Below are 13725 nucleotides of genomic sequence, written 5' to 3'. Positions count from 1 at the left end.
TATGCAAAGTATTCTGTAAATGGTATACCCCAAAGGATTACTGGGTTGCAGGGCAAGTATGTATCCAATTTAATTATCACTACTAAACTCTTATACAAAATAGTTATACAAAACTCCTTGCATTTTTATAAACAGTAGGATCACTCCAGGGTAATCCTCTCCAGCACAATTTCATATCAATACTAATTCAAAACACACAAACACACACATACATGCACACCTTGTGACTAACAGCTTATATGTGCAATATGATTATTGGTAGTCAGGGGAAATTTGTCACTTTAACAAGTAGAAGTCAATTAAATACTTTGAGAGAAAGGCATGCACCTGATTAAATTAGGCCAAGTGATGAGAAACTGAACTATGTCATCAGGAGTTAGAATAATAGAATGTCAGTAGCACATGTTTGTTAATAATTCAACAAGACCCAGTTATTATAGGAAATGTATATTTCCATCCTTGATAGAATTTTATACTGGCATTGACTAATAGTCCATATGCCTTATACTATGATTTAACCTATACATGAATTTCAAAAATTAAAGAATTGCCTTGTCTTATGTATCTAATGGCAAGATGCTTTGTTTTAAGTAAAATTTCAAAATTTTGCCTTTAGTCATTGAAATATATAATGTTCATCATTTTAATGCTATTTGAGGTTGAAATTGCATTTCAATGTTTTCTCCAAAAATAATCAAATATTTAACATTATTTAGATTATCATTTGTCTACTTCTGTGCAATACTAAATGTATCACTTTTTATTTTTTGTAGAAGTATAAGTTGTTTCTTAACAGGTACACATCTATATGATCCAGAAAACTTACCTCCATTTTTAAGTATTCATTACCACTCTATTTGCTTTTAAAATTGTGGGTTTATGGTAAGTCATAATATGCAGGATGATTAAAAACTAAACAATGTATTCACTATAACTCTACCTTTCTACTCCTGGGTATAAAACCATCAAAACTGAGTTTTTATATATGTCTACTCTCACCATTCCTATTCATTATAGTTCTTGAAACTCTAGCTAGAGCAATTAGACAAGAGAAAGGAATCAAAGGGATATAAATTGGAAAAAAAATTAAACTAACTCTGTTTGCTGACTGAATCATAGCTAGAAGACCCCAAAACTCTACTAGATGACTTCTAGAGCTGGTAAGTAAGATATCAGAGTATAAGATCAATATTCATAAATCAATAGCTGTACTATACCCTAATGATGGAAAGACATCCCATATTGTTGGATTGGTAGAATTAATATTGCCAAATGGTCTCCCCATCCAGCCAGAGCAGCAAGGCATGTACTATACCCTGTTCCTGGGCATGTACCTGACCACGGTGCTGGGGAACCTGCTCATCCTCCTGCTCATCAGGCTGGACTCTCGCCTGCACACCCCCATGTACTTCTTCCTCAGCCACTTGGCCCTCACCGACATCTCTTTCTCCTCAGTCACGGCTCCAAAGATGCTCATGAACATGCTGACGCAGACTCAGTCCATCTCCTATGCTGGGTGCCTCTCCCAGGCATATTTCTTTTTATTATTTGGGAGTCTTGGCCTCTTTCTACTCACCTCAGTGGCCTATGACAGGTATGTGGCCATCTGCCACCCCCTGCACTACACCAGAATGATGAGACAGAGCCTCTGTTTCCTGATAGTCCTTGTATCCTGGGTCTTATCCTCTGTCAGTGCCCTTGTGCCCACCCTCCTCCTAGCCTGTCTCTCTTTCCTTAGAGGCAACACTCTCCACCATTTCTTCTGTGACCTCTCTGCCTTACTCAAGCTGTCCAGCTCAGACATCACTATAAATGAGTTAGCTAGTTTTGCTGCAGGATCAATAGACATTACCCTGCCATTCATATGCATTCTGGTCTCTTATGGCCACATTGGGGCCACCATCCTGAGAAGACCCTCCATCAAGGGCATCTGCAAAGCCTTGTCCACATGTGGCTCCCACCTCTCTGTGGTTTCTCTGTACTATGGAGCAATTATTGGACTCTACTTTGTCCCCCCATCCATTAACACTAAAGACAAGGATGTCATTGGATCTGTATTGTACAGTGTGGTCACCCCCATGCTGAATCCCTTCATCTACAGTCTGAGGAGTTGGGATATGAAAGGAGCTCTCAGAAATGTCCTCAGTAAAGGACCATTTTCAGCATAATGGGCATGTTTGCTATTATAGATAGTGGACCTTCTCAATCCTGAACATGCATGCTTTTCTCTCTGAATTGCTGTTTCTTTGTGAATTTTGATGTGGCACTCTTTATTCAGGTATGTTTCATTTTTTAAAAAAAATATTTATATAATGACAGCAGAATGCGTTACAATTCTTATTACACATATACAGCACAATTTTTCATATCTCTGGTTGTATACAAATTATATTCACACCAATTCGTGTCTTCAGACATGTACTGTGGATAATAATGACCATCACATTTCACCATCATTTCTAACCCAATACTCCCTCCTTTCCCCATCCACCCCTCTGCCCTATCTAGAGTTCATCTATTCCTCCCATGCTCCCCCTTCCTACCCCATTATGAATCAGCCTCCTTATATCACAGAAAACATTTTATTTATTCAGTATTTGGTTTTTGGGGATTGGCTAACTTCACTTGGCATTATCTTCTCTAAATCTATCCATTTACCTGCAAATGCCATGATTTTATTCTCTTTTATTGTTGAGTAATATTCCATTGTGTATACATGCCACATTTTTTTAATCCATTCATCTACTGAAGGGCATTTAGGTTGGTTCCACAGTATAGCTATTGTGAATTGTGCTGCTATAAACATTGATGTGGCTGTGTCCCTGTAGTATGCTGTTTTTAAGTCCTTTGGGTATAGATTGAGGAGAGAGATAGCTGGGTCAAATGGTGGTTCCATACCCAACTTTCCAAGAAATCTCCGTACTGCTTTCTATATTGACGGCACCAATTTGCAGTCCCACCAGCAGTGGCCATGTTTCATTTTTAATTTAGCTTTTGTCTCTGTCTTATTGATCTTGAGAGCCTCAGGAATGGTGTTTACAAATATGCATGAAAATTCTTACTTTTCATGTACTATACTTGTCCTACAATTTTAGATTTTCTATAGTTATAGCTTTTTTAATTGTATAGTTTATAGCTTTTTCTAATAAAGCTTTTTCACTTTCTCAGTCTTACAAATATTTCTTCTGCCAGGTTCATGATTTTATTTTTTATTTAATTTTTAATACTCTTGGGATTTATTTTGTAAGTAACCTTAATTAAACTTTAATTTTACTTGTTAGTAATTTTTATTTATTCTATATTATTTTTAATATATATAAATTATAATTATTTCTAGAGTATTAGGTTATGTTTTCTTACCTGGATTTTTAAAATTTTTTTATGTAATATTCTAATGAAAGTGAGCATCCTTCCTCAAATATTTATCATTAATTTGTGGTGGAAACATCCAAACTCTTTCTTTTAACTTATCCACAGATGCAGTTTATTATCATTATGTACAGTTGAGCTACAGTGCATTAGAACACCAGAACTTAATTTCCTTACTTTGCAACCCATTCATCAACTTTTCTTCATTCCTCCTTCTCTCAGTGGTTGTCAATTAGGGGAATTAAGTGTATTTTAAATAGTTTACATGCTCTTTAAATAAATGTGCATATATTCATGTTGCATTGATATATGATCACATTTTAAGTAATATTATTAAAATAAATATTCATTTAATAATCCCTAGGCTTAAATAATAGAAAACAAACAATATTGCATATGCTTCTTTGGTCCCTCCTCAATTGCATTTTTTTTCAGGAACTCAGTATCTTGATTATTTGCAAAGACCCTTGTTCTATTTAGAATTTTCACTTGTGTATTCTTAAATTTTGTCTCCTCTAGAAGTGTGTATAAATAAAATAATACTATATTTATTCTGCTAAGTATTACTTTTGTAGCCCATATGAGATTTATCTACGTATTTTCATTTCCACTGTGAGCCTATAACAGGTTTATCTCCTCTATTTTTGCTATCAGCATTATATTACTATGAATAATGCTGCCACAAACATTTCTGTGCATGAATCCAATGTGTATGTATATGTAAAATATACTATAACTTGTACACTCAGGAGAGTAACAAGACTGTAGCTTATGTATCTATTCAATTAAATCATCACTGCTTAACTCTTCTACAAAATAGTAATAGTAAGAAGCCTGTACAAGAAGTCTACACATTAAATGAGTGCAACTGCAGGAAATCCTAGAATATGCAAAACTATTGAGATAATAAATGATCAGTGGTTGCTAAGACATTAACATAGGGGAAGGAATAAATGTATAGGTAGATGTAAGGGAAATGTTAAGGCAGAAAAATTATTATGTATGATATTGTAACAGTGGACATGTTTCACTATTCATTTGTCAGAAACATAAAAAAGTTACTACAACTGTACAACACAATTAGTGAACCATAATGTAAACTATGATAATAATGTAACAATGTTGGTTCAATTATAACAAATGTACTACACCAATACAAATTGTCAGTAGGAGAAATTGTGGCCAGGGATGGGGAAAATAAGTATATGGGCACATTTTAAATGTTTAAAAATTTATATGTAAGTGTATATTGGAAAGAGTTTTAAGATCTAGATGGATTCAAAATAAGTGAGAATTATTTAGTGTTGAAATATCCATGACTTTTACTAACAAATGGCTATTTTGAGGGGTTGTGATGTAGCTCAGTAGTAGTGTACTTGCCTGGTTGAGACTCCAGCATTGCAAAATTGGTTCTGTCAAAGTATCTGATATAGGGACAAAAACCCTCCAATCTCACTCAATGAGGCTAACATTACCCTGATATCAAAACCAGGCAAACATACAACAACAACAAAAAAAAAGAAAAAAGAAAAATAACCCTAATGAACAAAGTTGAAAAAAAAATTCAACACAATACTAGAAAATCAAACTAAACCTCCTAAAAAAGATTATATGTCAAGAGCCATTCATGAACTATACACGAGGACCTTTTTAGCATTGTAACCAGTGAGTGGGAAAGTCTGGTATTGGGAACTTCCTATGGCAATCCCACAGGGTAAGATCACCCAAAAAACACATGAACTCCCCCTCAGCTGTTCTCAAAAAGGTCCCATACAGCACCATAGATGGGATGACCTGCTGTAGTCACAGAGCCTCTCAGAGATGGGTGTGACTTGCCAAGGTGCCAATCAACCTGCTAACGGTAAGTCACCATGAAGCAAGACTCCATCCCTGCCTTTGATGTACCCTCTTAAATAAACCACGGAAGCCATTTTCTAATTGTTCAGCTCCAGCTTCTGTGTGGGCTGGACCTGTCAGGCGCTCTGCATTAAAACTAATTTTTGACTCTGCATCTTATTTCTTCGCTAATTATTTCTGACTTATTTTCTCCAGTAGCCTACAATCTTTTGGGCAGGAAAAAGGATCCTCCATGAGGCACTGGCTGCCTTGTGATAATTATAGAGGGATTTGGGGATATAGCTCAGGAAGACAAGGCCTGCTTAGCATGCACAAAGCTCTTCAATCCCCAGCACTACCAGAAAGAATATATACAGCAGAGTCAAGACAGATTAATCACAGATATGCAAGGATGCTCCAACATATGCAAATCATAATAAAAATATACATTAATAGAAAGAGGCTAAACACCATAGAAGCATCTCAGTATATGCAGAAGAAATAGTGAGTAAAATTCAATAAGTCTTAATGACTTAAAAAGACAACCCTTAAGCTGGGCTCTGTGGCGCATGCCTGTAATCCCAGCAGATTGGGAGGCTGAGGCAGGAAGATTTCAAGTTCAAAGCCAGCCTCAGCAAAAGCAAGGTGCTAAGCAACTCAGTGAGACCATGTCTCTAAATAAAATACAAAATAGGGCTGGGGATGTGGTTCAGTGGTCAAGTGCCCCTGAGTTCTATCTCCAGTACCAATAAATAAATAAATGAATGAATGAGTAAATAATTAAATAAAAAGACAACCCTCAAAAATCAGATATATAAGGATGTATCTCAATGCAATAAGGATAGTATATGACACACCCACACCTATGCCATTTTGAATGGGAAAGGCTGAAATAATTTTATCTAAGACGAAGAATAAGACAAGGATGTACATTTCTACCGTAATTATTCCAAATGTTATTTGAAGTATTAGCATGAACATAAGGAATGATAAAGAAAGAAATTTTATCCAAATAAGAAAAGATTACGTTATGTGTTTGCAGTGGACAGTATATTCTTATAGGATAGACTAAAGACCTTGTCAAAAAAACATTTTAAAAATTTATTAAAATTTATTGATGTTGCAGGATAACAAAATTAATAGATTTTATACACCAATAACAAAATTGCTGAGAAAGAAATCAATAAAGAATTTTCATTCATAATAATTATGAAATTAAAGGAAATAAATAGAAACAAATTTAAGCTTGGAAACAAATGTTCTCTGCAATGAAAATTGCAAAACACTGTTGAAATATATTGAAGAGGACATACAAAAACTGGAAATACATCCAATGTTCATGGATTGTAAGCTTTAATTTATTACAAATTCAGTGTAATTCTCATCAAAATATCCATTATATTCTTTCACGAAAATATAAAGAACATTCCTAACACTTTTATGGAATCACAAAGTACGTAAAATAGCCAAAGGAATCCTAAAGAAAAATAACAAAGTGGAGGCATCATGATATCTGATTTCAAAACGTGCTACACAGTTCCAGCAACTACAACAGCATGATATTGGCATGAACACAGACAATCTGACTAAGGGTGCATAATAAAAGATGCAGAAATAAATTTGAGCGAAACAACATTTCCAAATGCCACATTTTGTTAAATCTAATGATGCTGTATTCTGCTCCACTCAGACCAAAGAAGGTATAATATGTAACATCCTCCAGATTCTGTATGGAAATTAAGTCCTGTTTACTCAGTTGCATATGGGAGTGGAATAGCCCATGCTGTCACTTGTTTTGTGGAATTGCCACAGTCTGGCTGCAGCAAACTAACCAGGGGGCAACAAACAACTTGTGAAAATTGATACAGCAGGAGTGGGAGCCGTTTATTGTAGGACTGCAGGGGTATATATACATAATTGAATACACAGCTTGTTCTTAATTAACATAAACTAGGTACAGCAGTCAACCAATAAGGAATCATCATCTTAATGATTACACACAGCTTAACTTAATTGACATAATCTAGACACAGCAGTTAGTCATTAAAGAATCTATCATTTTAATGGCTCTGGTGTTGGCTTCTCAAACCATTCCTTCTGGAAAGTGCCAGGCACCATCTTGACTTGGTTGTGGTCCTCATCATGGAATTGTGCCAATGGAAATACTAGACCCATTCTTAGCACCCAGAGAATAAGGTAGAACATTGTCCATAACGCAGGACAAACTGATACTTGTGTAGACTTAGCATAGATTACCTTCATTGCTTGAGTCTTCCAATATTTATAGAGTGTCCTTCTGCATACAATACAGTGTAATGAAGAGGGAAGATACAACCCACTCACCTTCTTGGTATATTTATGTTTCAAAGAGGAAGTAGAAGATTATGTCAACCTCGCTGAACGTGGGGCAAATTGATTAAAGCATATCCTCGGGACTTTCAAAGGAGCCACTTTGACAGCCCCAGCTCAATGAACAAACCAACAAGTGCCAAGGCAACCAGAGTAGGTGTGGTGGATGGATGAGACAAGGCTCTGCATGGACAGAGGCAGGCACAACAGACCACCACCCAGGAGTATAATAGGAAAGCATCATGGAAGGACATTCTAGGCCTCTGACTAACAGAAATTGAATGGCTGCTGTCTCCAGTGTTATCCATTCTAAGTCCCTCAATGCACCAGACACAGAGAATTTCTGTGAGTTCCTGAACTTTAAAAACCAGGCATTCATTTACCTGTCTTGGACCTGGAGACTCATATCCACCATCTCCTACCCTAGATAGAAAACCTGAAGCTCACTGAAGTAGACCAGCAGGGTAAGGAGGACTGGGGTAGCTACATCTGAATCTGTTAAGAGATGACAGGCCAAGCCACACTTAGAGGAGGTTCCAGATTGCGATGTTAGGCCAAAAAAACCAAAAGATTCAGAGCACTCACCTGAGTAGACTGTTCTCTGGGAAGACTTCCTGGAGGTAAAATTCTTGACTCTTGGTTCTTCAAAATGCAGTGCAATGACCATTTGAAGATCCACAATGGGACAGAGAGATAGAGTCACCTCTGGTGTTAACTCCAGCATCAGTACCAGAACTAGAGTCAATTCTGGAGATCCAGTTTTAGTTCTACCACCAACTGCCTAGCTGGATCCAGATACAATATTGCAAGGTATGCAGCAGCTCAACTTGGAGCTAGCACCAGTTTCAACCTAGAGCCAGCTCCATCATCAAGATTAAAACTAGCTATGGAGCTAGAGTCAGTCCAGTGCAACTATCACCTCCAGGAAAGAGCTAGAACCAACTACAGAAATGAATTAATATACTGTTAAAGAAATGGGATTACTCCTTGCTCTTGGATGATATTGACTGGGAAGGGGCTCAAGGGAGCTCTCTAGATTGATCTCAATGCTTTGTGTATTAATATGCATTTGCCAATGCTGATTCACTTGTTCATGAGAATTTCACCATATTTGTCATATGAAATTTTATGATATAATTTCAAAAAACTAACAGAACAGATTTTAATTCCACCTCATTTTCAGGGGAAATTCAGTCAAGAGCGATTGTGGCAATATAATAATATGTCCATTATGGAGAAATGGCTAGGAAAGGCATTATGGAGGACTACTCATTCAGCTTTTAATATATAGGTAGGTTTCTCTCATGATAATTCATCAAGATATATATTTCATGGATGCTCATTACTATGAATATTTTATTTCCATTTACGAACTTTTGTTTTAAGAAAGTATCATTTTAATCTACCCTCACAACACATATTCTACCCTCCTGTCTCCCCTCAGGCAAAATCACCAGTATAAAATTAATGCCTTTGATTCCATTGATTTTCATAGTTTTATTCCTGTTTGTATATATCTCTAAAATATATGTATATACATTTACACATACACATATACATCTCTTGCTATCTTTGGCTGCCATAATAAAATACCACACAGTGAATGACTTGATAGAAATTCATTTACTCAGAGTTGTACAGATTAGAAATCCAAGATCAAGTTTCCAGTTCATTTAGTATCTTGTTGAGGACTGTCTTATTCCTGGCTTTCAGAGAGATGCCCCTTCTAGCTATATTGTTAAAAGGCATAGATGAGAGAGAGAGAGAGAGAGAGAGAGAGAGAGAGAGAGAGAGAGAGAGAGAGAGAGAGAAAGAGAGAGAGAGAGAGGCTGTCCATTCTCAAAAGGACACTAGTCATATTGGATTTAATGTTCCATCCTTATGATTTCATTTAACTAGAGATCCTTTGTCTAAAACATATCCACAATTGGTGTTAGGCCTTCAACATATGCATTTGGGGCTGGGCACAAGCATTCAGGCTATAAAAATGGATACATATAAATCTTTCCTTTGTATTGTCAGATCCTTGGTTTTTCTTCTATGAATACATTTCTTTCATGAATATATGATGTGGTATATAATTGCTCTATAATATTCCTTATGTAAAAATGCTATGACTGGTTATTTTCCATCTTTTTTGGAGATTATAGATAATATTGAATATATTTTACATATTTAGGTCTCTAGTTTAACAGGTACAAGATATCTTTGGGTTATATAACCACCAATGGAATTGAACAGCCCATAGCAATGCACATCTTCCACTGTAAACCACATGACACAGTTTCCCTATTATAAGTAGCTAAAATGTTAGGTTATACATCCATAGTCACCAAAAACCATCCTTAAATTTAACTTTTCTAACCTCTTAATATAAACTTAATATAAACCTCTTAATATAAAGGTTTTAATTTGTCTTTTCATATTATAATGTTGGCCACTTTTTCATTCGGTTATTTTCCGAAGATCTTTTGTGAAATCCCAGTGAAACTTATTTGCATATTTTACACCTTTTCTGTTTGCATGCCTAACTATTAAAAGTATTTTCAGAAGGTAAGATTTGCATAGGATTTGGAAAGATGGGAGACCTAGGTCTGTAGGAGGATAAAGGTGAAGGTCTTCTAGAAATGGTATCTGGTACCTGGAGAAGAGTACCATTATTTGTTAATTCAAGAGATCCTTTTCTCATACTGTCTAATTAAATGAGGAATGTTGTAGAGTTGTGGATATTTGTAATAGCCATGCAAGGAAGGAAGGAGGGAAGTGGATTTCAGAAGGAAGTATTATCAACTTTCAACTTTTAGGAAAACAGGTAGATCTTTTGTAATGTTATCATCAGGTAAACAGATGCTCAACTATGATCTGTAAGATGCAAAAACCATTCCTGAAGTCTAAAAGTCTTATAAGACTTCTTCATTCAAATGGCAGTTTCCAATACATATTTATTTTTAATATAATCAGAACTAATTAAGGTTTATAAATGTTCACATATATTCCCATTGAAAATCAACATGTGATATTTATTTTTTATCAGGCCTTGACAAGATATAACTGGAGATGTTTGGAAAAAAATTAGGACCAGTTTTAAAAGGAATTGAGAGGGAAGTATATATTTAAAGGTATTTTGTGGTTATATGAGAAACTTACACCAATAGAATATTAAAACCATAGCTTTTGGTCAAGAGAATAAGATTTACATGAAGTTATTTTATTCCCCAAGTCCTGTGGTGAGAATGAAACATATGTTTCCTGACTCTTTTATTCAAAGACTGAAGGTATTAGAGTATTACTGGTATTCTTGAAATAGCATGGGGTTCAGAAACAAGATACTTGGGTAAACACTATCTACCAGCTTGGTTTGTTTTTGACTTGACTAATATTTTCCCTAATGTAAATAGAGAAGGCAAAAAGGGTTTTGAACTACAAGTTTCTAGTAGCAGTCTAATATCATTATCTAATATCTAATATAATTATAATTATTCTAATATCCATTCTAATATCATTATTCTAATATTTGATATAATTATTCTAATATCTAACATAATTATTCCTCATTATTCCATCATTGTTAGTTCTCCAAGAGTAAAGTCTCTTATGACTACTTCAACAAGTCGTTCATGTCCCAAGAGAGCTAATTGTAATGAAGTCATTATTATCTTTTTTTTTTTAATTTGGTGCAGGGATGAAAGGATTTCACTTGGATCATCTCCATAGTTTGTAAAAACAAGGACTCACATTTATTTCTCAGTCTATGAACAAATATGTATAGATACATTATCATTCTCTGGTTTTGAACTGATAACTCCTTTTCCTTTTGCAATGTAACAGTGAGCCCCATTGAAACTCTACGTATTTCACCCTGCTCTATGTCTTCCAGAGAAATGGAAGAAACTTTCCATGTCCTGTAGCAGAAGGTATCTGTGATCATTGTCTAAGGTCTGTGTTATAGAAGTGTAAAATTTACTTTCAATGATATGGTCACATTTGTTTGTGTGTGTGTGTGTGTGTGTGTGTGTTGGGAATGTGCTTCTGATCCCTAGGCTCCATCCCTGCTCACACTAGAGTATAACAGACACCTCCATGTAATTTATCTTCAACTGAGTCACCACCCAAATTTTGAGATGATGAGGTGAAACCACATATTTATGTAGAATAAATTATCTCAAACTGATTCTTCATCTACTGGGAAAAAAGGTACCTTATTTTGCAAATCTTTAATCCACATTAAGTCTTATTAGGTTTTCTCCCAAATTTTACACCCAACTTCTATAAATTTCTGCATTACTGCTGCCATAATCCAGATGTAAACAGGTATTATTTCATTCCTAAACTCCTGTAGGAATCTCCCATTTTCATACCTGCTGTCTTTCCTTCCTACATTCTTATCTCTACTCATTATAGAGCAAACGGAATTTTTAAAATAGTATTAGTAATCTTTTTTTTTTACCATACGACTTATTTTTATTTTTTTTAGTCATACATGACAGCAGAATGTATTTTGACATATAATACATACATGGAATGTACATACATCAATCATATTGTCTATTCTATTCTGCTGCCCTTCCTATCCCCCCTACTCCTCCCCTCCTCTCCCATCCTTTCTCTCTATCCAATCTAATGTGACACACTTTTTAAAAAATTTTTCTCATCACAACATCATATATGTACTCTGTAAAACAATGAGGTTCTCCTTCCATCTTCCGTGCATAGAGCAAATGGAATTTTGACTCACTTCCTTTCTTAAATGTTTTGTGGTGTATACTATTTCTATAAGAGTAAAATGGAAACTTTCTTTTATTTCAGGAAACTTTCTATAATGCTTTACATACTCTGGCCTCTCAACAATTCTCCAGGTACCTCTCTTACCCAGGGTGGCCATGATCTTAAATGGTCTCAGCTCCTCAAATGTCCCAGCCATATTCTCTCCAAACATTTCATTGGAGTGCTAATTTTTATAATCTTCATATGACAGGCTGTTATATTCTGGGCTTCTTGAAAGACAATATATAGTAACCTTTGCCACCACCTCGCCTCTTGCAATCAACAATCTATCAAAATCATGACTATGCGTTCTCTCCAATTCCAAGCTAGGAATTTGTATTCATGCTACAAGGTAAGGATTTGTACTCTTCATTTCAACACTCAAAAATGGTACATAATGACATATGAAAGTGCTATTTATCTTACTGGAAGTTGCAAAATATTTTAAAAATTTGCATGCCCAAAAGATAGCTATTTAATATTGTCATCATGATAAAATATCTGTTATTAACATGGAAATAAATCAGATAACTGGATATATAATTTACCTTAGGTAATAATATCACATCAACAGAATTTTTAGCCTAGTGGGCTAAAGGATGTGGAACATTCAAAGATAATTTCAATCAATTTGAGAGAATTGGTACATTAATATGTACTTTAGGTAAGCCCTCCCCAAAAAATGAGTTATGAATAACATAGGAAGGCAACTCATCATTTCAGCACTCAAAAATGTTCAGACTAAATAAATTTTAATGAAATTTGGATTCTATATTTTACTAAATTATCATATTCTCTTTCCCTATTATTTGGCAATTTTTAAGAGGAATTAGTCTAAATTACCAAAAAACCTGAAGGAGAAGGAAAGAAGAATAATAGCATTAGAAAAATTTAAGAAATGGTAGAAATACAACAAGAAAGTATTAGTTAAAAATACTTGGCAGGAAACCAAAATGAGGAACCACTTCTTTCAGGTTTGAAAGAAAGAAGTTATCATTTGTTTCTGCAGGAGAGACATAGAGAACTTCATCTTGGCCAATTCAGGATGTGGCTAGAAAAGGAAGTATTAATTGGCATTCCACAGACTTTAAAAAGTAGGATTTGGTTTGAGATGAGAGAATACACAAAAAAAGGAATTTGGAAGAGAAACAGAATGTTTCTTCGCATTTATGAAAATTCCTTTAGAAAGATTGACATAAGACTATAAAGGGTAAGTGGGAAAGAGTTTTCCTGAAGAAAAAAAAATGATGACTTTATTACAAAGTATATCACCAGACATCTGATGTTGTTGATCGGATTCATGCCTTTTAAGGCCCTTCCCTTGACACGCTGCATATGATTTTTTTCACCAATTTTCCAGACCCAGTTATCTTATTGATTCAAAGCTCCCCACAGGGTTCTCTAATC

General features: G+C 35.1%; 1 protein-coding gene across 1 annotated transcript; it reads left to right on the top strand.

Annotated features, from left to right (window-relative positions):
• The first annotated feature begins 1144 nt into the window (after positions 1-1144).
• Positions 1145-2168, top strand: LOC143385327 (olfactory receptor 1J21-like). The gene is made up of 2 exons (XM_077107911.1): positions 1145-1160; positions 1258-2168. The coding sequence occupies exons 1-2, from the start codon at positions 1145-1147 to the stop codon at positions 2166-2168; spliced, it is 927 nt and encodes a 308-aa protein (XP_076964026.1).
• Positions 2169-13725: the final 11557 nt, after the last annotated feature.

This window comes from Callospermophilus lateralis, chromosome 2 (assembly GCF_048772815.1).
Source record: "Callospermophilus lateralis isolate mCalLat2 chromosome 2, mCalLat2.hap1, whole genome shotgun sequence".
NCBI classification, from domain to species: domain Eukaryota; kingdom Metazoa; phylum Chordata; class Mammalia; order Rodentia; family Sciuridae; genus Callospermophilus; species Callospermophilus lateralis.
Note: the sequence above shows the minus strand (reverse complement) of the source record. Positions and strands in the feature narration are given on the sequence as shown.